At 35.5% G+C, this 24,747-nt stretch overlaps 1 protein-coding gene across 6 annotated transcripts in view; it reads right to left on the bottom strand.

The window, feature by feature from the left end:
• The window catches only part of C7H14orf39 (chromosome 7 C14orf39 homolog), a 51,984-nt gene extending 30,541 nt beyond the window's left edge, over nt 1-21,443 (bottom strand). The window contains exons 1-9 of one of the 6 annotated variants that reach the window (XM_058739224.1): nt 21,298-21,443; nt 20,451-20,512; nt 20,299-20,355; nt 17,737-17,863; nt 13,115-13,204; nt 5,147-5,334; nt 5,019-5,061; nt 2,881-3,001; nt 1,862-1,950 (exon numbers count right to left, since the gene is read on the bottom strand). In XM_058739224.1, coding sequence (XP_058595207.1) covers nt 1,862-1,950; nt 2,881-3,001; nt 5,019-5,061; nt 5,147-5,334; nt 13,115-13,204; nt 17,737-17,863; nt 20,299-20,355; nt 20,451-20,499 — 764 coding nt within the window. In that variant the 5' untranslated portion in view covers nt 20,500-20,512; nt 21,298-21,443. Of the gene's footprint in view, nt 1-1,861; nt 1,954-2,880; nt 3,002-5,018; nt 5,062-5,146; nt 5,335-13,114; nt 13,205-17,736; nt 17,864-20,298; nt 20,356-20,450; nt 20,513-21,297 lie in introns of all 6 variants that reach the window. The other 5 variants (XM_058739223.1, XM_058739225.1, XM_058739222.1 and 2 more) reach the window with 5 other exon arrangements.
• Between the last annotated feature and the right edge of the window lie 3,304 nt (nt 21,444-24,747).

Consider the following 24,747-nt stretch of genomic DNA (forward strand, 5'->3'; position numbering starts at 1 on the left):
CCAAACCATAAGAGACTCTTGAAAACTAAGAATAAACTGAGGGTTGATGGGGGGTGGGAGGGAAGGGAAAGTGGGTGAAGGGCATTGAGGAGGACACCTTTTGGGATTAGCACTGCGTGTTGTATGGAAACCAATTTGACAATAAATTTCATATTAAAAAAATAAAATATAATAATTTTAGGAGAATTTCTAAACATGTTAAAAAATTTCTAAACAAAACTTTATCCACAAATAACATGCTACAGATTTGAGTACTTCAAACTTTAAAAATAATTATTCAGAAACAATTCAGCTACATGAATCCAGAAACCACTAAAGCAATAACACAAATCATAAATGGGTCTTTTTAGTTTTTTACTTAAAATTTTACTTAAGTTTTTTACTCATTGAATTTTTCCTAAAGAAATAATTTTAATTAGTTTTAGTTAAATAATTTAAATGATGTTATTTATAATAACTATGAAATAGATATTGAGTAAAAATGACTAAACAGTTACATAAATTCCTCTCAATATAGAGGATTTTTACAGTACTAAAAAGTCAATGAAGTGAAATTCTGTACATGTACTTATTTCCTACTCAATTTCTTTGGAGAATTAAAGACAACATTATTATGTTTGTAAGAAGTGGGAGGGGGGGAATCAAGAAAATTAATAGATCCAAGGAAGTGGGATCAGAGAAATTAACTTTGGAGAGGAAATGTGTTGAAACATCAGGACAAGAGTAATGGAGCCTACTAAGGAGATGAATTTAAAAAGAATAAAAAAGCATTCGGGCAAAAAGAAAAGGTAGAAATTTTATCAGACACAGCAACAGTAATACATCTATTTTTCTGTCACACAGTAACAGGTAAAATCTAACTTTTTTTTTTTTTAATGCCTCCATCACTGATGTCTGCTTTATCACCATAAGGATGAAAAGCAAGGAAACATATGCCACAAATTCAGTAGCATTTTGATTCATCTTCACTCTCTGTGGCAAAAGAACGGTCAAGCTGGTGACAGAGTGAAAAAAAGGTAAATACTGGGGTGCCTGGGTGGCTCAGTTGGTTGGGCATCCAGCTCTTGGTCATGATCTCATGGTTCTAGGGACAGAGTTCCATGTTGGGCTCTGCACTGATAACACACAGCCTGCTTGGGATTCTCTCTGTCCTCTCGCCACCTCCCCCCCCCCCCCCCCACTGGCTCGCGCATGCTCACTCGTTCTCTCTCAAAATAATAAATAAATAACCATTTTTTATGGTTAATAAATAAAAAGTTTTAAATGGTTGTTATTTGGGGGGGGGGGGGGGGAGAGGGAGGGAATGAGAGAGAGAGAGAGCACACAAAGCAGAGAGAGGCAGAGACCCAGAATCCAAAGCAGGCTCTAGGCTCTGCGTTGTCAGCACAGAGCCCCACATGGCGCTCGAACTCACACCAACTGGGAGATCATAACCTGAGCTAAAGTCAGACACTTAACTGAATGAGCCACCCAGGCGCCCCTGTAAATAAATAAACGTTTTTTAAAAAGTTAAATATAATACTGCTCCCACTATTATTCCTTTGTTTTACTCCTACTGGTGACCCATCATGGAAAACTGGATGAAAGGTAGCTTATAAAACAGCAAATGTGCTGCTGCTACCTTATTTCTCTCTATACATTATCCTTGGCCTTACTAAATAACAAGCATATTTTAATGTTAGTCTACAATATTTAAGGGTATAAATTAATATTTTTCATAATAAATAAGCAGAAAATAGCCTGCACAAAAATGTATATAGATACTATGTGAATATTAGTGGCTTGGGATAGAATATGGAATCAAATGTTTAGATGCAGAATAACCATTCACATAAAATCCCATTTTAAGGTTTACCTATACCTTTCTTTCAATTCCTTTCTCTTTTCCTTATTTTTATTTTTTTCTTCCAGAGTTTCTGCAAAATTCTTAGTTTCATGAAGTCTTGCAATCTGCTAAAAAGAAAAATGACAAAGCAGAACAAAGTAAGTACCAAGGAACACATGCTTTATCTTAACTAATAAATATGATTTTTTCTATATAATTACAGGATTTATGTTTTTGTAGTATTAGCTATCTTTTAGTAAAAGTTGCTAAAACCAGGTCAAAATTAACAATAAATCATACTCCTTTAATTTTTCCTTACAATTTCATTAGCCAACCTAGATTCAATGAACTTCCGTCTTCTTTTTTAAAGACTATGGTCAGAAGCAAAGCAGACATCAATTCCCCGTAAATAGACCTAGTTATCATACATTTTAAAGGAAGTAGCATCTACTTTGTTCTTACTACCAAAATGACTTTACTGTTATTTGGAACCTAATACCTATGAATGGTAAATGTATCTTCTTTAACACAATTTTCAAAAAATTCAGAAAATTAGCTATTCTACTTTTTTCTCAGAATCTGGAAGTAACTTTGAGGGGTTCTCAGTCGATGAAAGCCATTTCAATAGATGACATTAAAAATGTATTCAAGAAATTATGCACCATCAATCTTTAAGTCTAAACTAGTTCTAGCCTAGCTCTATAAAGATTATAGTCATACATTTTCAAGACTAAGTTTTTAAAACCATTTATTGTCTTGTTTTCTTTGCTGACAACACTGTTGTAGTGAGTGCCTTTAAATTCCTGTTAAGCTACATCTTGCTCTTTACTCATCTTTCTTCAGCTGCCAAAGAAAATTAAACCATTCCCTAAAACTTAAAATTAAATATATTTACTACCTAAAACATATTTTTAGATCCAAAGATAATCTGAGGCAAATAAATTATCATAAGCCATTCTCCATATTTAGGCTTTTTGGAAATAGCTCTTCTAAGACTAAATATACCATTATACATATACCTTAAATATATTAGAAATATATTACAAAATATATACCTGGTTTAAATAATTAATTTCTATTTCCACTTCATCTACTTCTTTCTTCAATTCAGATGAACTTTTGGAAAAACTTCTGGCATGTTTAAGAATATTTTGTGTTTTACATCTCACATTAACCCTTTTATATTAAGGAACGATGTTATGCAAGTAAAATTGACATTTATAACATATGTACCATATCAGAAATAGTTAACGTTATGTCACATTATTTATAAAATGTTCCATATAAACAATAAGCAATATTAATAACAGTGCCTGAAAACAGGTAATGCTAACATGAACATTTGGCAAACTGACAAAGATAACTTGTTGCTTACCTATATTATATAATGAACTTAAAAACATTTCACCTAAAATATGTTAGAATTTTTTTCACTTAAATATTTCACATGGGGTTTTTTTGCTTTTGTTTTTTTACCTAAGTTCATCAAGTTATTTGGTATAACTAAAAATACGTAATCAATTCAGGTCCAAATTTAACTTCTTGTGTTTCCATTATTTATTTGTTCCAAAATCAATATTTAAAAATCTACCCAATTTCCCTTTTCTTGTTCTGTAAGGTTCATCAGTGCAGCCTGCAGGACTCAGAAAACAGCAAGATCTTCCATCTGGACTTTCTGCTTGAACTGAAGTTACACCAATTTCAAGTAGAGAATTTCTCAGCTGTTAACAGACATCCTGCACAGTTATTAATCACTACAACTTCCTAAATTACTCTATAATCCATTTAGGGTAATTTAAAAATAAAATATGGGGCGCCTGGGTGGCGCAGTCGGTTAAGCGTCCGACTTCAGCCAGGTCACGATCTCGCGGTCCGTGAGTTCGAGCCCCGCGTCAGGCTCTGGGCTGATGGCTCGGAGCCTGGAGCCTGTTTCCGATTCTGTGTCTCCCTCTCTCTCTGCCCCTCCCCCGTTCATGCTCTGTCTCTCTCTGTCCCAAAAAAATAAATAAATAAATAAAAAATGTTGAAAAAAAAATAAAAAGTTTATTAAAAAAAAAAAAAATAAAAATAAAAATAAAAATAAAATAGTGATAGTGAACAATAACTCCAGAGAAAATCTATTTAAGATGGAATATCTCCTACTCTGCCCTAAAATATATAATTTATATGCTGGAGCATAAAATTTCACATGAATATTATTTATGCTATATTGTTATAAAAAGTATCAATTAAATTTTAAATATAGACATTTAAATCCTAATCTTCAATTCTCCCTACCTTCATCACCTGTTCTTGTTTCTCATATAATCTTGTAACTCATCCCTTCCTACATCCAACCCCCTAATCCCCGCTATACCTCATGCATCAATGAACCTCTGCCTCTTCCCATTGAGAAGTTACAACACAGGCAGCAAATGAACAACTATGCTGTTTACAGTTGTTTATAAGCTAAAACCTAAACATGAAGACAGCAAGCAGCAAAGGAGTTAAAAGATGATTTAGGATGAAGCAGAATGAAGCAAGGTAGAATGCAGGGATAAAGAAGACTTAGTACAAACAGTGGAGTTATAATCTAATAGGAAAGCATATGAAGGATTGCAGAGGTTGGAAGAGGATTAAAGTTCTAAGTTCATCATCAGGGAAGATCACCTTGACAAACAGATGAGACTTAGACCAATTAAGAATTACTTAATCATCTAATACAATGCCACTGTATTAGAATTATTTGTTTACATGTCTGTCTCCCTTACTAAACTGTGAGCTCCCTGCAAGAAAGCTCTGTATCTTCTTGAGGATTGCCTGGCACAAGGTAGTCCCCAATGAATTTCTATAGATGAGTAAATAATTGTGATTACCACCTTCCATTCTAACAAGTAATAACCAATTGATTTAATTGGAATTCTTTCTTTGGTAAGACAGAGCAAGAAGACTTCTTCATTGGTTTGGTTGCTAAGATACACCACTTAAAGCAGTCATCACTTTATTCTCATTAAAACTGCTTGCTTCTGATCACATGTATATAAATATGAAAACTAACCCCAGCTGACCTGTAAAGTAACTTCTCTATTTTTTTAATTAAACAAGCAAAAAACTCCAAATCCATGTGATACTTACCAAGGAATCACAATGACAAAATACAGAAAAAAACACTTATCTAACAAAAATTCTAGGTAGAAGTACTTTTTGTGGATACATATGTAATGTCCATTTAGTAAGTGATGGAAAAGGAGCAGGTACTGAAAAACAAAATCATATTTTAGTCTAATTCATTATTCATTACAAAGATACAATTATTAAACAATATATAAAAAATGTTAATACCTAGAAGTTCCATAAAGATAGCTTCATTCGTTTTTAGTTGTTCAGTACATGCCAACACTCTATTTTGAATTTCTTCATGTTCTTTTTTCTTCTCATAATATACATGTGAAAGAGGTGTTTCTGAGTATTTTAGTTGATATTGCTTCAAAACATCTTTATACTGACATACATAATCATGATACATTTTTCTGTTAAAATTTTAAAAAAATGATGTCAATATAAAAACAGTATATCTAAAAACTTTCTAAGTATCACTTGTTAAAGTCTACTAAACTAAGTATAAATGGCAAGTCAAATACCTACTTATCCGTTTCCCTCAATACTGTCTGCCCTTCAAACTTTCCTTAACTCCATCACACTTTTCAACTCTTTACTTTTTCACTACCTGAGTTATTCATTCCTTAATCCTCTTCCATTTAACTTTTACTCTCACCATTCCAAAGAAACTACCCTTCACAAGGTCACCAATGATCTAACTGTCCAACTCAGTGATCTCCTTTTTTTCTCATCCTAAGACAGTGCAGAACCTGGTTTTTTTGGTTTTTTTTAGTTTTTATTTAAATTCTAGTTAGTTAACATACAGTCTAATATTAGTTTCAGGTGTACAATTTAGTGATTCAACACTTACATACAACACCTGGTGCTCATCACAAGTACACTCCTTAATCTCCATCACCTATTTAACCCATCCCCCACCCACCTCTCCTCTGGTAAACATTAGTTTGTTCTCTACAGTCTGTTTCTTATTTGCCTCTTTTTTCTCCCTATGGTCATTTGTTTTGTTTCTTAAATTCCACATAGGAGTGAAATCATATGGCATTTGCTTTTCTCTGACTTACTTTGCTTAGCATGATACTCTCTAGTTTCATCCATGTCATTGCAAATGGCAAGATTTCATTCATTTTTATGCCTAATGTTCCACTGTGTGTGTGTGTATACCACATCTTTATCCATTCATCAGTCAGTGAACACTTGGGCTGTTTCCATAATTTGGCTATTATAGGTAATGTTTGCTATAAACATTGGGGTGCATGTACCCCTTCAAATTAGTGTTTTGTATTCTCTTGGTAAATACCTAGTAGTACAACTGCTGGCTCATAAGACAGTTCTATTTTTAACTTTATGAGGAACCTCCATACCGTTTTCCAGAGTAGCTGCACCAGTTTGCATTTCCACCAACCAGTGCAGGAGCGTTTCCCTTTCTCCACATCCTTGCCAATGCCTGTTGTTTCTTGTGTTGTTGGTATTTGGGATTTCATCAAAAGATATTTGAGACTTCATCAAAGTTAAAAAATTTTTTTAACGTTTATTTATTCTTGAGACAGAGACAGAGCATGAACAGGGGAGGGGCAGAGAGAGAGGGAAACACAGAATCTGAAACAGGCTCCAGGCTCTGAGCTGTCAGCACAGAGCCTGACATGGGGCTCAAACCCACGAACTGTGAGATCATGACTGAGCCACCCAGATGCCCCAAGACTTCATCAAAATTAAAACCTTCTTCAGTGAAGGAAACAATCAATAAAACTAAAAGGCAATTTATGGAATGGCAGAAGATATTTACAAATGACATATCTGATAAAGGGTTAGTATCTAAAATATATAAAGAACTTATAAAACTCAACACCCCAAAATGAATGATCCAATTAAAAATTGGCAGAAGACATGAATAAACACTTTTCCAAAGAAGATAAACAGATGGCCAACAGACACAGGAAAAAGTGCTCAACAACACTTATCATCAGAAAAATGCAAATCGAAACTACAATGAGAACCTGGTTCTTCTGATGACTTCCTGATCTCTATCCTCTCTGAGTTTTCAGTTTTTATTGTCCCCAGTCCATCTACCTCTAAAACTATGTGTTCTAAATCCTCAACTCTCTAAGCTAACATTATAAAGGAAGTCATGTTTTATGTGTTAGAACTCTAGGTTCACAATCATTCTTATATACTCCGTATCTGTTTTATGAAGGAAATTTCAGCACTGTTTGGAGGAGCTCCTCCAGTCTAAATCAGGTAGAGGTGGATCGATCATCTATGTAGACACAAGTCTTAAGTGGGACAGTTAATTCTTGCAAAAGGATATTAACTCTTCCTTCTCATTTGACTTTTGCTTGATCTACAATAGGGGTCAGTTACTATGACCTACGGGCCAAATCTAACCTGTCACTTGTTTTTGTATGGCCTGTGAGCTAAGAATAATTTCTGAATTTTAAAATTACTGAAAAACAAAATAATAGTATTTCATGACACATTAAAATTATATGAAATTCAAGCTGTAATGTCCATAAATAAAGTTTTATTAGAACACAGTCATTCATTTTGTATTGTCTAAAGTTGTTCTTGCATCACAACAGTAAGGTTGAGTATCAACAGAGACTTAGTATAACCCACAAAGCCTAAAATATTTACTATCTGGCTCTTTATAAAAAAAAAGTTTGCTAATCCTAATCTACAACAATGAAAATGTTCAATCCAGGTTTATCATAGGAAATATATTCTTTAGATTCTTTCTACCCAATTCTTAAGTTTCAAGAAAGAACATGCATTGAAAAATTTCTAAAAATATATAGTCCTTATGTTCCTCAAAATTTTGTAAATTTTCTAAATCAAAACATTCTATATGGGGGAAATTTATTTAAAGATACTATGATTATCTCATCTTAACAGATGAGAAAAGAACAGTATTCATAAATGCTGTGTACTGAGAAAAAAAAGTAAGGATAACAGCATTGTACTGATCAGCAGATCTGAATCTCCTCATGTTTTAATTTTTTAATATACTAAATAAACTCTGGGGGCACCTGGGTAGCTCAGTTAAGCATCTGACTTTGGCTCAGGTCATGATCTCACAGTTTGTGAGTTTGAGCACCATGTCAGGCTCTCTGCTGTCAGCAAGGAGCCCACTTCAGATCCTCTGTCCCCCTCTCTTTCTACCCCTCCCCCACTTGTTCTCTATCAAAATAAATTAAATTTAAAAAAATCTATATCTATATCTATATCTATATCTATATCTATATCTATCTATATCTATACTAAACTCTGTCCCCTTTAGCAAGATAAAGCAGTTGAGTCCCAAAACTCCTATTCCTCTAAATGCCTATTTGCTAATTAATCCCTCACTTCTTTTTAAAAAAATTTGTTTTTGAGAGACAGAGATAAAGTGCGAGTGGAGGAGGGGCAGAGAGAGAGGGAGACACAGAATCCGAAGCAGGCTCCAGGCTCTGAGCTGTCAGCACAGAGCCCAATGCGGGGCTCGAACTCACAAACTGCAAGATCATGACCTGAGCTGAAGGTCACCTAGGCTGAGCCACCTAGGCACCCCTAATCCCACACTTCTTGGGAAAATGGCCCAGGGAAGAAGGAAATACCTATAGAAAACTGACTTGGAGTGGCCAGTTTCAGATGAAATTAGCATTCCACATGTACCCTATTCATGTTGTATATTCATGCCCACTGTTCTTATATACTCCATACAGGGACTTTAGCAGAGACCAGCATAGCAAAATCATGATTCAAGAAGAGCCCTGACTATCTCATCTGCTGACAATACTAGTCTTAATGAATGTCTAGAATGGAAGATTAGGAGAAACAAGAAGCTGGTTCCTCTATTTCCTTCAGCATCCATGATACCAACAAATGGAGTCATTTCCTTTTATAAGCATCTGGTATTGAGTCATCAATTCAATCAACCTATGTGGTTGGTTTAAGAAAGAAATACTCGTTTCCACTATTACAGTGACTACTCTGGCTACCTAAGAGAAGTCATCCACAACAAACACTATCAGCTAGGTACACTTTTGAACTGCTTTGTTCTAGCCTCTCAAAGAAGCATTTTTAATAATGTTTTATAGCCATGACTTGCATTGAGAGATGTTCTAAGAAGTAATATATATTTTGTTTATTTTGGGGAGGTCACTGAAGATACTACCACACTGTATAATTATCCTTTAATGAGAACTCAGGCGAGAAATTTCTCTCAAATCTCATTACCAGGAAAAACTTCTGCTTATCCTTAACAATTGAACTGGTTTTTAAATGAATACTCTGAATCCCAAAATGATCACATTTCCACAATGCCTGACTACTAGGAATTCCAGAACCTAATCTGTATCTATATTTAACAAATGTACAAGGCCATGTAATATGAATTTCTATTCTAATCAAATGCTTCATCTTCTTACATTATCCTTATATTCCTATAGCCTTAATTTTTATATTTAGTTTTCTTTTAACACTATGGCATTATACAAATTATCTCAAATCCATTTTAGATTGAAGCAGGGTCTAAAAATGACAAAGTAACAGTCTCTTTCACTAATTTCACCCTTTACCTATTCCTTGGATGACTGTATACTCTAGCTTTCTTTCCTTTTTGTTCTATTCATTTCCATGGGCAATCTTACCTATTTCCATGATTTCAAATGCCAACAAAGTCCAAATCTATTACTTTAGTTGTTATCCTAAGACCCATCTTTGAATATAAAGGGTATTTCAGTCTATATTTAGTATGTTTTTAATTAAAATATAAAAATTGGAGTGATGCCAGCAAGAGGACAGAATAAAACATCCCTCATGTGTATTGCCCCCTCAAAAATAGTAATTACCATATATCCATGGACAAAAGTGCATTTGTGAGAGCTTTGTGATCCAGGTAGGAGACTGTGAAACCCTGGTGTAGTCCAAGACTAAGAAGAGCTATTTTGAGAAGGCAGGCTCACATCCTGGTGGTTAACTCACTCTGGTCCTGACTACAGACCCAGAAATAGTTCTGTACTCCTGAGACCTCAGGTACAGCCCATTTGGCCTTGGGTCTGTTACCAGCACTATACACCAAAGGACTCAGAAGGAGTCATGCCCACCTCTGTGTCAGGAAATAAGCATACATCCCCTGGTCCCAGCTGTGGACCCTGCAGTGGCCCATGAACCAGCTCTAGTCCCTATGGTCGCAGTCTGGGAGCTCCCCGGAGGCAAGCTTGCCACACTCATTCAGACTATAGATTCTGGAAGGGCCCCATTAACTGGGCTCGAGCCCATCCCAGCCACAGTCATCAAAGAGTTCTGCTGGCACAGGGATCCAGCAGGAAACACTCCTGTCTGTGCCCCTAAAGATCCTGATACTTGATGGGCCTTATGCTTGGTTCCAACCCCCTCACAGGTACAGTTTATCAGCAGTACTAAGGGTCTAGTTCCCAGTGGGAGACACTCCTGTCTGCACCCAAGGAGATCCTCAAGAGCCATATACTTAGTTCTAGGTCTCTCACAGCCAAAGGCCACCAGCAGACCTGCTAGCCCTGGAGCCCCCCAAATAGGTACTCCTATATGTATCCCTAGAAATGCTAAAAGGGCCCTATACTTGGCTCCAGCCCCTCCTGCTACAGTCAGGGAGTGGTCCAGCTCACCCAGGGACCTGGTGGAAGACAAGCCCTTCTGTCCCTTCATAGCCAGGACTACAGACCTCAATCTTGATTGTGGAACCTGAAACCTCACTAAGGCTCAGTTCCAGTCCCTTCTGGCCACTAAAGTTTAGGGCCAGTCATGACTACCCACAGATCTATCCAGTGACTAGCCAGGAGGCCTCCCAGGGACCTAGTGGGAGTCATACCAGTCCACACACTTGGTAACAGAAAACAGAAATACCATATGATCCAGTAATTCCACTACAAAAAACAAAAATACTAATTCAAAATTATATATGAACCCCTATGTTTATAGCTGAATTATTTACAATAACCAGATATGCAAGCAACCCAAGTGTCCATCTACAGATGAATGGATACAGAAGTAATATATATGTATGTATGTATGTGTGTGTGTGTGCGTGCACTTGTATGTGTGTGTGTGTATATATATATATATATATATATATATATATATGTATATATTTATATATACATTCAATGGAAAAAATTCAGGCCTGGAGCCCCATGTTGAGCAGAGAGTTTAAAAATAAAAATTAAAAATCCCAACCCTTTAAAAAATTTTTTTAAATGTGGTATATATATGCAATGGAATTTTTTATTCAGTCATAATAAATAACTGCTGCCATTTATGACACCATGGAAGTACCTTGAGAGTATTATGCCGAGTGATTAAGAGAAAAACAAATATGATATGATCTTAATTATATGAAAAATCTAAAAAAAGCCAGATCATCGAAACAGAATAGAATGATGGCTGCCAGGGGCCAGGAGATGTTGCCCAAAGGATACAAACTTCCAGTTGTAAGGTAAATAAGTTCTGGGGATTTAATACACAGCATGGTAAATATAACAATACTGTATTATATCCTTAAAAATTGCTAAGAGAGTAAATCTTAAATGTTCTTAGTACAAAAAACCCCAGTAGTTATATGAGGTGACAGATGTGCTACCTACCTAGCCTTACTGTGGCAGACACTTTAAAATACATACATGTATCAAGCCATCATGTTTGTATACCTCAAACTTAAACAATGTTATATGTCAATTATATATCAATAAATCCGGAAGAAAAGCAAAAAAAAAAACAACAAAATAAAGTATAAAAGAGGACATAAAATATAAAAAATGATGAAAATATTTATGAAATATTTCAATATTTATGAAAAAAATATTTATGAAAATATTTCAATTTTTTTAATTAAGTGAAATTAGGGTGCCTGGATGGCTCAGAGTATCTGACTTCAGCTTAGGTCATGATCTCATGATTCCTGAGTTCAAGCCCCGCATCAGGGTCACTGCTGTCCGGGCAGAGCCTGCTTTGGATACTCTATTCCCTCTCTTTGCCCCTCCCCCACTCATGCTCTGTCTCAAAAATAAACATTATAAAAATTAAGTGACACACTGTAGGTTAGCCAATTTGACAATAAATTATATTTTAAAAATAAAAATAAGTAAATAAATAAATAAATAACTAGCACTGGATTAAAAATCAAGGAAGGTTACATGAAGAAGTGGAATTGTGAAGGCCAAAATATTCCATCAATTTGAATATTTTAAACTTGGTCTTTGATGAAGAATTAGATTGATGGAGGGCAGGGGGAAGGGGAAAATAGGTGACCGGCGTTGAGGAAGGCACTTGGGATGAGTACTGGGTGTTGTATATAAATGATGAATCATGGGAATCTACTCCCAAAGCCAAGAGCAATCTGTATATTCTGTATGTTAGCTAACTTGACAAAAAATTATATTTAAAAAAAAATTGACCTTTGAAAAAAAATTAAGTGAAATTATAATGCTATATAATATATTCAAAGTCTTTCAACTTGTTTTATTATATTCACTAATTACATTTAGTACTCAAGACCAGGTTATTTTATACATAATAAAATAAATCCATACAAATATTGGGGTTTCTCCATCAGAATATAATACCCCACTACATTAGCTCTCTGAAAAAGAGAAGTCTCATCAAATCCCCTTCAAGGTGTGCAGGTGCCCTCTGTGCCTATTCAGCAGTTCCCCACTGAAGACTGGAGTGCTTAGCCTGCCACTGAAGACTGATCTGCAGCTCCCACTGCTCAGGCCACTGAATGGATAGGGACAACCACTGAGTGGTCTTAAGCTGCTCTTTTACAGAGGCAAACAAAATGGAAATAAGGTTGATGGAAAACAGTTTCTAAAAAAATAAAAATAAATAAAATCCCCTTCAAAAGTCAATACTCCAAATTTTTCATAAGCTAATTCTATAGCTAACTATTCCCCCAGATGTTTACCTATAACAATTCAGTTATAAAGACCATTAATTGAAGCACTCTGCTATAACAATTGCTACTGACAAATTGTTTCTACCTAAGGATTCAGTAGAGCTTTATAACGAATAGGTAGACCTCCAATGGTACCGAAAGAGTACAAAGCACTGGATTTACTTTAAAAAAAAAACAAAAAACCTCTCAACGTACAAAGTTTCTGCATTTTTCAAGTAACGTCTTTGCTACACATATCCTATTAATAAATTATAGAATTGATAAGCTTAAATTAATATATGTACTTGTCTTTTTCACTAGTTTCTTGATAAACAGTAAATTGGTCCTGCATATAGTCTTCATGTTTATGAAAAACATCACATGTTGGCTTCCAGCTATAGAAAAAAAAATTGTAATTAGCATCTCAGAATGACAAATTGTAAGAGATAATAAAAATGAATTTAACCATTTAAAGATAATGAATATCTTCCTGGAGAAAACAAGTTTATAACAAGAAAATATTCCCACCTCTCATCACCACTACTACCACCACTCAGACAATCATACATACACTCAAATATCAACATTGATCAATTTTTATGTAAAACCCATTGTGGAACCATGACTAAGGTAGAAGCAAATGTTACGTGGTTGGACTGTGTATTACTATGGCATTTCTAGAATATACTCTGCAACACTCCAACATCAGGCTTTCCTTCTCCTATTTCTCATATCTTGGCTAAGAAATTCTTTTGGAATAAGGATTCAAAGAATTATAAGGGCTAAAGAGAGGCTTTTTCTCCCTTGAAACTTAGAAACTCAGATTGTTATACCCTCCTGAACTAGAAAGAAAGAAACTAGGCCAAAATGAATTATAAAATCAGATAGTAAGAATAATATGAATAGCTATCTTACACACTTTTTGTTTTAAGACTTGAAAAATGTTATCAATGTGACAAATCTAAAATTTGCATATACCATGACAGCTTCCATTCTAAGTGTTGTTCAACTATTTCCTCCAGCTCTTTTTTCTAATCTTTTAATATTTTTTCAGAGTCAAAAAGTTCACACTGGAAGCACAGAGATGTATATAAGGAAATAGCTATCATCCATATTCTCAAATACAGAATAATATCTACTACTACTGTTTTAATAAACTATTTCCAGATTTTATAAGTACATAATTTAACATCTTTGAGATTATATTCATATATATGTGTATCCTCCTTTATCACCTTTTAAATTATACACATTTTCCTTGTCACTTAGAATTCATTGTAAAGGTTTTAATAAATACATCATATTCCATAACTTTATCTAACCATTCCCATATTGTTGGCCATTTTTGCTTAATCTAAGTTTTTCCATGGTAAATAGAATTTTTACTTAAATATTTGTCTGAATTTCTAACAATTTCCTTAGAAAACATTCCCAAAAATGGAATTATAAGGTCAAAGGTTATACATACACATATTCTGAGTGTTTTAAAAATTCTGTAAGAAATACATGTTCACTGAAAAGATATTCTCTGTAAGCATGTACATATTGATGTACATATTCCCAGTTTATTTCTAATTATATATATATATACAATTACTAATCTGGGTTCATACTATGAATGTTGTTTTATTGCTTCATTCAGTTTGCAATATACATCTTTTCGTGTCAATAGAAAGTTAACCTCTTTCCATGTCAATAAATATACATTCATAATTTTATTGGCTGCCTACTGTTCATATGCACATACCAAAATCCATTTAACCCATCACCTAATGTTGTACGCTAGAGTTGCTTCCAATGTTTTCCTATCATTAAAAAAGGTTGAAATAAAACACCTTGCTATACATTACATCTTTGAGAGAATGCCTAATTATTTACTTACGAAAAATTCTCAGAAATGGACACTTTTAATCAAAAGTCGTGTTTATTTATTTTTTAATTTTTTAAGCTTATTTATTTATTTTGAGAGAGTTGAGGAGGGACACAGACAGAGGGGGTGAGACTGAATCCCAATCAGGCTCTGCACGGTCAATGCAGAGCCTGATGCAGGGCTTAAACTCACAAATCAAGAGATCATGACCTGAGCCGAAGTTGGACACTTAACCCACTGAGCCACCCAGGTACAACAAAAGTCATGTTTATTTTTAAAGCTTTTTAAAAAAATACTGACATATCATCCAAAAGGTTTATACCAGCATACATTACTATAGTGTACAAGGTAAGTGATTTTCTTATTCCCTGGCCAACACAGGATATTATCTTTCTTTAAATTTCTGTAAAACTTAAAGGCAAAAAGAAGCATTTTATTATTGCTTGAATTTGGATGTCTTAGATTACTAGTAAGATTGGGCATTTATTCACATGTTTCTTAAACATACATTTCTTCATTTTGGTATTTACCTATTCCTATTTATTTTCTTTGCCCATTTTTCTAACAGGGCTTTTGCTTATTAGTTTCCACAAGTACTTTACATTTTTAAAAATAACCATTACTTGACACTTTCCCAACCTTATTCTTTTGCCTTTTATACCATTTGGGGGCATTTTTCATTTTAATTTGTGTGTAGGCACATTTATCCATTGTCTCCTCTGTAGTTTCTACTTTTGGTGACACACTTAGAAAGGTCTTCTACTCTCAAAGATTCTACAGTCACTTACATTTCTTCTAGTACTTTCATGAACTCATAGTCCACATTTCGATCTCTTAACCAGTATGGTGAAATCATGAATTAGAGGTATATCTTGATATTAAGATCTCTACTAACTGTCCTTGGAACCCAGCGAGAGATTAAGCTTGTCTGAAGTACAGTACATCTTGTACTGGTTCTACAACTGGTTCTTAGAACAGCAGATTCTAACAGAAAACTACTTTTCCAGCACCCACTGCATCTAGTTGAAGGAAACCACTGGTAAAACTTCCTACAATAAAACTTAAATCAAAATAGAAGAAAAAGTTCAATAATATATGGTTTTTTGTTGTTGATCAGATTGCCAAAAAATTTAAACAAAAATTTAAGCATAATTTCGGTGTTGGCAAGGGTATGAGGAAGCAAGAACTCTCATACACTGTTGGTGGAAGTATGAATTCATATAATCTTTTTGGAGAGCAGTTCAGCATTATCTATTAAATAGTTAAATGTGCATACTCTTTGATCTAACAACTGCATGTCTAGATGCTCATTCTATAGCAACAGGTCCATTAATATGGAAGGATACCAGTACATGTTGCTCATATTAGGGAAAAACTGGAAACCTAAATGTCTATTAATAGGGGAATGGTTAAATGATATAAAATACATTAATACTATAAAATCCTATGGAGCTGTTAAAGAATTAAATCTATACATAATCATTACATGTATAGCACAATTTACATAACATACTGTTAAATTTAAAAACATAAGTACAGTATGATCCCATATTATAAAAAGAAAAAGTAGACATACATATATATATGTAATAATGATACTGAATTTTTATTGAAAAATGCCTGAAAAGATTCTCAGAACGATTAAAAATGATTTCCTTTAAGGAAGAGGACAGGGTTGAGGTGGGAACTGCAGACAGAATAACTTTTTATTCCACACATTTGTATACTTTTTGAATTTCTATACTAGGTATGTGCTACTTTTATAAAGGGCAAAAATAAAAAAGATTTATTAAAATTCTCAATAACGGGTGGCTCAGTTGATTAAGCACCTGACTCCTTATTTCAGCCAGGTCATGATCTCATGATCATGGAATCAAGCCCCACATTGGGCTCTGCATTGGGTGTGGAGCCTGCTTACAATTCTCTCTGTCCTTCTCCCTCTGCCCCTCCCCTGCCCTCAAAAGAAATAATAAAATAAAATATTTAAAAATTTTTTGAATAACAATATATTTTTAATGTTTATTTATTTTTGAGACAGAGAGAGACAGAGCATGAACGGGGAGGGGCAGAGAGAGAGGGAGACACAGAACCGGAAGCAGGCTCCAGGCTCTGAGCCATCAGCCCAGAGCCTGATGCGGGGCTCGAACTCACACACCGCAAGATCGTGACCTGAGCTGAAGTCGGCGCTTAACCGACTGAGCCACCCAGGCGCCCCAACAATATATTTTTAAACAAATAGGATTCTGAAATATAGTAGTTAATACAAAGACAATGGTCTATATTAAGTACAGAAAATTGACACATTTTATTTATTTATAAAAATTTTTTTAACGTTTATTTATTATTGAGAGACAGAGAGAGACACAGCATAAGCATGGGAGGGACAGAGAGAGGAGGAAACACTGAATCTGAAGCAGGCTCCAGGCTCTGAGCCGTCAGCAGAGAGCCCAACACGGGGCCTGAATTCATGAACTGCGAGATCATAACTTGAACTGAAGTCGGATGCTTAACCGACTGAGCCACCCAGACACCCTGACACATTTTATTTTTGTAATATATAATAAAGTTCTATTAGTAAGCCTTTGCTTCAAAATGTTTATGTCTTATAGTAAATTTAACCATTAGGATCCAGAACCTGAAGCCATGTTGAAAGAATTCTTAACATAGTAAGTACTTTCACTTTGAAAATCAACTTATTTTAGGCTAGATTCTCCTACATAAAAATAAATCTTAAAAATTCAAATATGGAAATTGTTTCAACTTTATCCAATAGGAATTTTATATACTGAGCCTATATTATTCAAAATTCTGCAAACTATATGGATCTGAATTAGATCTTACAGTGCTTCTATTTTTCTTTTGATCCTCCTATGAGCCCTTTTTACAGAAGCATGTAGCAAAGCAATTTAAGACCTGATTCATTATTTTGCTAATACAAAATACTACTTTAAAGCAACAGTGTCTCCAAGTATAAAAACTATAAATTATAAATAACAGAAACCTTAAATAAAGAATCCAGTGACAATTACTGAAAGTTCATTTCTTTCAAATACTCACTTACTACAGTTGTCTTTGATCTCCTCACTATGTTTACAGTAATGACCAATTTCCTCATCTGTCGTATTTATAGTTTCATGTATCTTACAAATAGCTGCCTTGTTTTCTTTAATATCTTCAAAGCATTCTGAAAAGGAGAAATGTTTATTTTCTTAAGGTAGAAGTCATAAATTCAAAATTAACAGACACAGAGGAAAAAGGGGTATGGCAACTTAGCTAAAAGGAGAGGAGTTAGAGAATGGAGAAGAGAGGTTTGAGATGGGAAGGGCCCTATACTAAAAAGCACAGAACCAGAACCAGGCTTGCTCATAGATCCAGAAGCAAAGGATTTGTGTTTGGACTGAAGAGAAGTACACTTGAAACTAATATGACACTGTATGTTAACTAACTGGAATTTAAATAAAAACTTTAAATTAAAAAAAAAAAGACCCTGTTCCTCATCTTTAACATAAGAAGGCTAGATCAAGTGATATCTAGAATCAGTGGCATCTTATGATTGTATGAGTTCATGTAAACATTTAGTCATATGTGATACTAACTTGTTTCGGTTTTGACAAGTGTAAAATTTCCCTTCACTGATTCCGTGTCAATTAATTATTAAATACACCTTCAACTCACTTCTTTGTTACTAGTGAAAAAATACAAGATAAAAATAGAATTTCTTAAACATTAAAATAAATTATTAGCACTCATACTCCGTATTCTTTTTTGTCACAGAAAGGTAACCAAATTCTACCTTTTCAGAAATCAAGAAATTAATGGTTCTATTTTATAATAGCTTTTATGTTGGATCTTAAAATACTGTATGTATGTAATTTGCTTTGCCATTTCACTCATAATATCATTTTTCAGAATTATTCCTGAAAATGTGGCATGCATCAATCCTGACCCCTGACTTCTGGTCATGTATAAAAAGATTTTTAAAAATTCACTCAAAGGATCCAAAATACATAAAGAACTTAGAACACTCAATACCCAAAAAACAAATAATCCAGTTAAAAAATGGACAGAAGACATGAAGAGACATTTTTCCAAAGAAGACATACAGATGGCTAACAGACACATGAAAAGATGCTCAACATCACTCATCATCAGGGAAATACAAATCAAAACTACAATGAGCTATCACCTCACACCTGTCAGAATGGCTGAAATTAACAACACAGGAAACAACAGATGTTGGCAAAGAGGTGGAAAAAGGGGAACCCTTCTGCACTGTTGGTGGGAATGCAAACTGGTACAGCCACTCTGGAAAACAGTATGGAGGTTCCTTAAAAAGTTAAAAATGGAACTACCCTACAGTCCAGCAATTGCACTACTAGGTATTTACCCAAAGGATTCAAAAATATTGATTCAAAGGGGCTCATGCACATCGATGTTTATAGTAGCACTATCAACAATAGTCAAATTCTGGAAAGACCCCAAATGTCCAACAACTGATGAATGGATAAAGAATATGTGGCATATATATATATATAACGGAATATTCAGCCACAAAAAAGAATGAAATCTTGCCATTTGCAATGACATGGATGGAGCTAGACAGTATTATGCTGAACAAAATAAGTGAGTTAGAGAAAGACAAATACCATGGGATTTCACTCATATGTGGAATTTAAGACACAAAACGAACACAGGGAAAATAGAGCGGGGGGGAAAAACCGTAAGACGGATTCTTAACTATAGAGAATAAACTGAGGGTGGCTGGAGGGGAGGAGGCAGGGGGGTGGGTTAAATGAGTGATGGGTATTAAGGACTGCACTTGTGATGAGCACTGGGTGTTGTACCTAAGTGATGAATCACTAAATCCTACACCTAAAACTAATACTACACTGTATGTTAACTAACTGGAATTTAAATAAAAACCTGAGGGGTACCTGAGTAGCTCAGTAGGTTATGCGTCCAACTCTGGACTTCTGCTCAGCTCATGAGCCCAAGGTGGGAAGGAAGCCTGGCATCAGGCTCCCCATGCTTAAAATTCTCTCTCTCCCTCTGCTGCTCTCCCCCACTTGCACTCACACTCTCTCTCTCAAATAAAATAGATTAAAAATAAATACAAACTTGAAACTACAAAAAAGAACATAAATTTAAAAATAAAACCAAAAATTTTTCAACAAAATGTTTGAAGTAACTGGTGTTGTCTGAGAAAAATAACATATTTTTAACTGCACTGAATTAAGGGGTTATTTCTTAATTTTTATTTTTGAGAGAGAAAGAGTGTTGAGTGGGGGAGGGGCAGAGAGAGAGGGAGACAGAATTCTCCAGGCTCTGAGCTGTCAGCACAGAGGCCCAAGCAGGGCTCAAACTCATGAAGTGCAAGATCATGACCTGGGCCAAAGGGGTTATTTCTGCTTAAAACAAAATTCTTCAACACAGAATAATTAAATGCTGAATACAGAAATTTATTATTGAGAATCTGTAGTTCAGGCAAATAGCATTAGTCACTAGATAGAACTGGCACAAAAGTTATAATGCCAACTGTAAGTTGGCAACTGCATTATTATCTTATATGCCATAAAAAATTTAAAAACTAAAATACCTTTATCATGCCAAATGACTTACTGTTAATCCGTTGAATCATATCTTCTTTAGTACTTATATCTTGCTCATACTGGAAAACTAAAATAAATAATTTTGTGACTTCACTTCGTTGTTAAAATGTTAAATAATAATACAAATAGTTACCCATTTCTTTATTTTCATTTTATACCTACCAAATTCTAGCAAAAGCCTGTCCAAACTGACAAATAGGCTGTCATTCATCTTGGATGCTACACTAAAAAACACAAAAATATTTATAAGAAGGATTTTCTGAAGTCATATGCAAAACAGCATATATTCATTCGGTAGCAAACTTTCTAATCAGACATTATTACAGAAAAATATGGGGTGGGGGGCAAGCACTGGGAAGGGGAGGAACACCGTCAGTCCAGTACTGGGCACTTAATACTTGCTGAATGTCGCTGCACGACTGAAATACCTGGGGGGCGGGGAGAGCCTTCATAATTGTTTGTATGTGGTATTGCAATAAGTCATTGAATCTTCTGGAGTCCACAGACACCAAGACTTCCCAAAACGATACGCCCTTGAAAATAACTAGTATCTGAATATGTCCTTTCTTGGCGTGTGTACTACTACGCGTAGCAAGAGTCCTAAACAAAGTCCTTTACCAACAGCAAGGTAAAACCCAGGAAGAGTGCAATTTTACACTTAGGAATTTACCACCAGGACTCCAAAAAGCGGAGGTTTTCACAGGACTGCCAATTCGCATTACAAAATACGCCTGAGGCGGGGCGTCGCTTCACTCCTAACTCGCAGATTCAAGGAGCCACTCTTCCCGCGCGTTTTGAAGCGGCAGGTTGGCTCGGGACCAACACCCTCACAGCCATCGAGCCTCCCCTCACCCGGGGACGCCCCCAACCCCCCAACCCACGCGCCATCAAACCCCCACGCGACCTCTGGTCGCACTCTGGGGACAGGGCCCGCCAGCCCCCCAAATCCCTCAGAGCCGCTCGCCCAGGGAATAACCGCCACATACAGACAGTTCCCTTTCCCGCCCACCTCAAGGTTCCCTCCAGGACCCGAACATCCACGCCCTTCCTTCTCCGGGTCCCACACTTTACTCTGGGTCCGGAGCGCGGGGTACTCGACGCGTACCCGGACACTGAAAAGCCGACGGCAGTCCCGCCTCAGCCCCACCCAGCCCCGCGAGACCCCGCGAAGCCGAGAACGGAAGCCGCAGATCGCGCTGAAGAGCGAGATTAAACTCCCCGCGAGACCAGTGCTGCGGCCATCACCCCTTCCCCTGGGGCGAGGAGAGAACCCAACACCCTAAACCCCCAGGAGTGGTGCTGGAGTTACAGAGAAGCCCTGAAACAACAGGAACACGTCATGAAGACCATTCATTCCTCTTGTAACCTAGCAGTTTAAAAAAGTATTTTGCAGAACAGCAGGAACATCGATATTATCGTAACGTGAAAGTAAAAAACGCTAGAATCTACCATCAAAATATATTTTTGCATTCAGCGTTTTCAAAACTTCTTTAAAAGCAAGTATACGAGTTCAAATGCATTTTCATTCAACAAACATTTTGAGTGACTCATTTGTTTAGTTTCAAATAAAATGAGCATTAACGTTTTTTGTCCAAATGCTGTCTTTAGGTAATTTATGCTCTTAGACTTTGTCAACATATCCAAAGTGAAAAAAAGAGTGGAGTAAAACTAATTTAAGCGAATAAGCCCCCAAACTGCTTTAATTATTGGTATATTTCTGGTAAAGATATATTTAATACCCAATGTTCTAAATAATTGTCTCAATTTACCAAAGCCTAAATTCACAGATTATTAAAATGAAAGAGAAATTTTCAGAGCTTTTTTTCGCTTAAGTGCCTCAGATTATATGCGCATAACTGATTTTATTATACTGTGATGTAATGTTACTCATTAGTATTAATGATAGTAACCCATCAAAACTATGTAAGTCTGATGATGTAAGAGATTTAGCAGCTTTATTCTTATACTTGCTTATGATATATTTATTTGCTACCTTTTTAGGAAGGCATAAGAGCATAAATAGGAAGGCTACAGTTATTTAGTCTTGCTTGCTATGATGGTCAAGAAAATTTGATAGGTCAGAAAAGTTGATTGAATTCAACTTAACAGTAGATTTTCTTATAAAAATTTGTGGAAACCTAGAAACACCACCTTACTGACACCTGAAAATCAATTTATTTGCATTTAAATTCACATCTATATATATCCTAATTACTCTCACAAAAATACAACTGAGTTCTACTAAAATCACTACCACAGATCCCATTCCAAAAAATCCCTTCTGGACACCAATAAAGATGAAGAAGTTTCAGTTACTGGAGACTTTTAAATAACAAATTTTATTCTTCCTTCTATATCCCCCCAATGAAATACTGAGCACCATTTGAAAAATTACAGACAGTTGACTCAGGTAAACATTTATCCTAACAAATCATTTTCTGGGAAAGTACTCCTGTAAAAATCTCTCCCCACCTATTATTAGTGTCTTCCCCTTTGCTCCAAACATGCAAATCAGAATCTGAGGAAATTCTGTATTTAAACTTGGTCCCCATTCTAATTGTATTGTATTCCTTTCCTTCCTTTTACTGCTAAATCTATCCAATAGAAAGCATGTCTCCTATTTACTATTGCTTTCCACTCCTTTCCCTATTGAGTTTTTAAACTCAACAGCTATCCCCATCACATTTAACTGCTTCTCAGATAATCAATAAAATGTTTTTATTCCAAATCTAATGGTCTTTTCTCAGTCTTTCCCCTCCACCTATTTTTTGAACTGTTTTATATTTAGTCCTATTAAAATTCTCTGCAACCCCAAATTCCTACTCTCTTATAGTTCTACCTCTCTTATAAGAACTACTCTCTTATAGTTCTCTACCTCTCCTTTTCTTTAACTCTACCCTTCTCTATATTCTTTTCTTTGGATCATTCATGCTAATGTCTTTAGTTATCATTTCTATGCTTAAATCTCCCAAACCTATATTTCCAGTCCTATCCTATTATCTGAGGGTTATATAAATATTTATATTTACATGCTTTCCATCAGTCTTGGTTCAATCTGATCCAAATCCAGAGTCATCTCTTCCTTTCCCTCTAGTATCCCTGTCTCAGTAGCACAGTAATTCTCCCCAAAATCAAGACATGGAAAGTTGGTATGTTATACCAACTCATTACTCCCTTCATCTCTTTTATTCACAGTCTTTGATGTATCCCTCATATATATCTAATCAACTCTATAAATTATTTTTAATATGAAATTTATTGTCAAATTGGTTTCTATACAACACCCAGGGCTCATCCCAACAGGTGCCCTCCTCAATGCCCATCACCCACCCTCCCTTCCCTCCTACCCCCCATCAACCCTCAGTTTATTCTCAGTTTTTAAGAGTCTCTTATGGTTTGGCTCTCTCCCTCTCTAACTTCTTTTTTTCCTTCCCCTCCCCCATGGTCTTCTGTTAAGTTTCTCATGATCCACATAAGAATGAAAACATGGTATCTGTCTTTCTCTGTATGACTTACTTCACTTAGCATAACACTCTCCAGTTCCATCCACATTGCTACAAATGGCCATATTTCATTCTTTCTCATTGCCAAGTAGTATTCCATTGTGTATATAAACCACAATTTCTATATCTATTCATCAGTTGATGGACATTTAGGCTCTTTCCATAATTTGGCTATTGTTGAAAGTGCTGCTATAAACATTGGGGTACAAGTGCCCCCTACACATCAGCATCCTGTATAAATGATTTTTGTAGGCAGGCAGATATGGACTCAACTTCTGGTTCAGTCATACTACTGTCAGGTTTCTAACCCAACATTAGTTTCTTCACATGTAGAGTGAAAATCAATAACTTCAACATCTTGGGGTGCATCATTGGCTCAGTCAGTACAGCATGCATCTCTTAATCTCAGAGTCATAAATTTGAGCCCCATGTTGAGTGTAGAGATTATTTTTTTTAAGAACTCCAACACCTTGGCTTCTAAGATACAGTATTTACCTGATTTTTCTACTATTTCTAATAATTTATCTCTTCTTCCAGACTCATCCTCTTCTATTTAATCATTAAATGTTATAAATTCCTTGGGTTCAATCCTAGTCCTTCTCATTCTGTACTCTATATTTTAGTAATTCATCCCTGTACACACCTTCCACCACAACCACTATAGAGATGAATCACAAATGTATATCTCTAGCCCAAACCTCTAGTATCAATCCACATCCTTAGTGGCAAACAACTGAAGGTGATCCTGGCTGATTTAAGTAAAAACAGAATTTGGTCAAATTATAGTGCCTATCACAAAATCCCCAGAATAGGGGATTTAGACTCAGAGGCAACCTAGTAAGGATCAATGCCCAAACCCATCCCAAGTAACTGCAGGCAAAGAAAATACAACCACAAACAAGCACTAAGGACAGCAGTTCACACCACTACCACCAGCACAAGATGCTTCTATTACC

This window comes from Neofelis nebulosa, chromosome 7 (genome assembly GCF_028018385.1).
Source record: "Neofelis nebulosa isolate mNeoNeb1 chromosome 7, mNeoNeb1.pri, whole genome shotgun sequence".
NCBI lineage: Eukaryota > Metazoa > Chordata > Mammalia > Carnivora > Felidae > Neofelis > Neofelis nebulosa.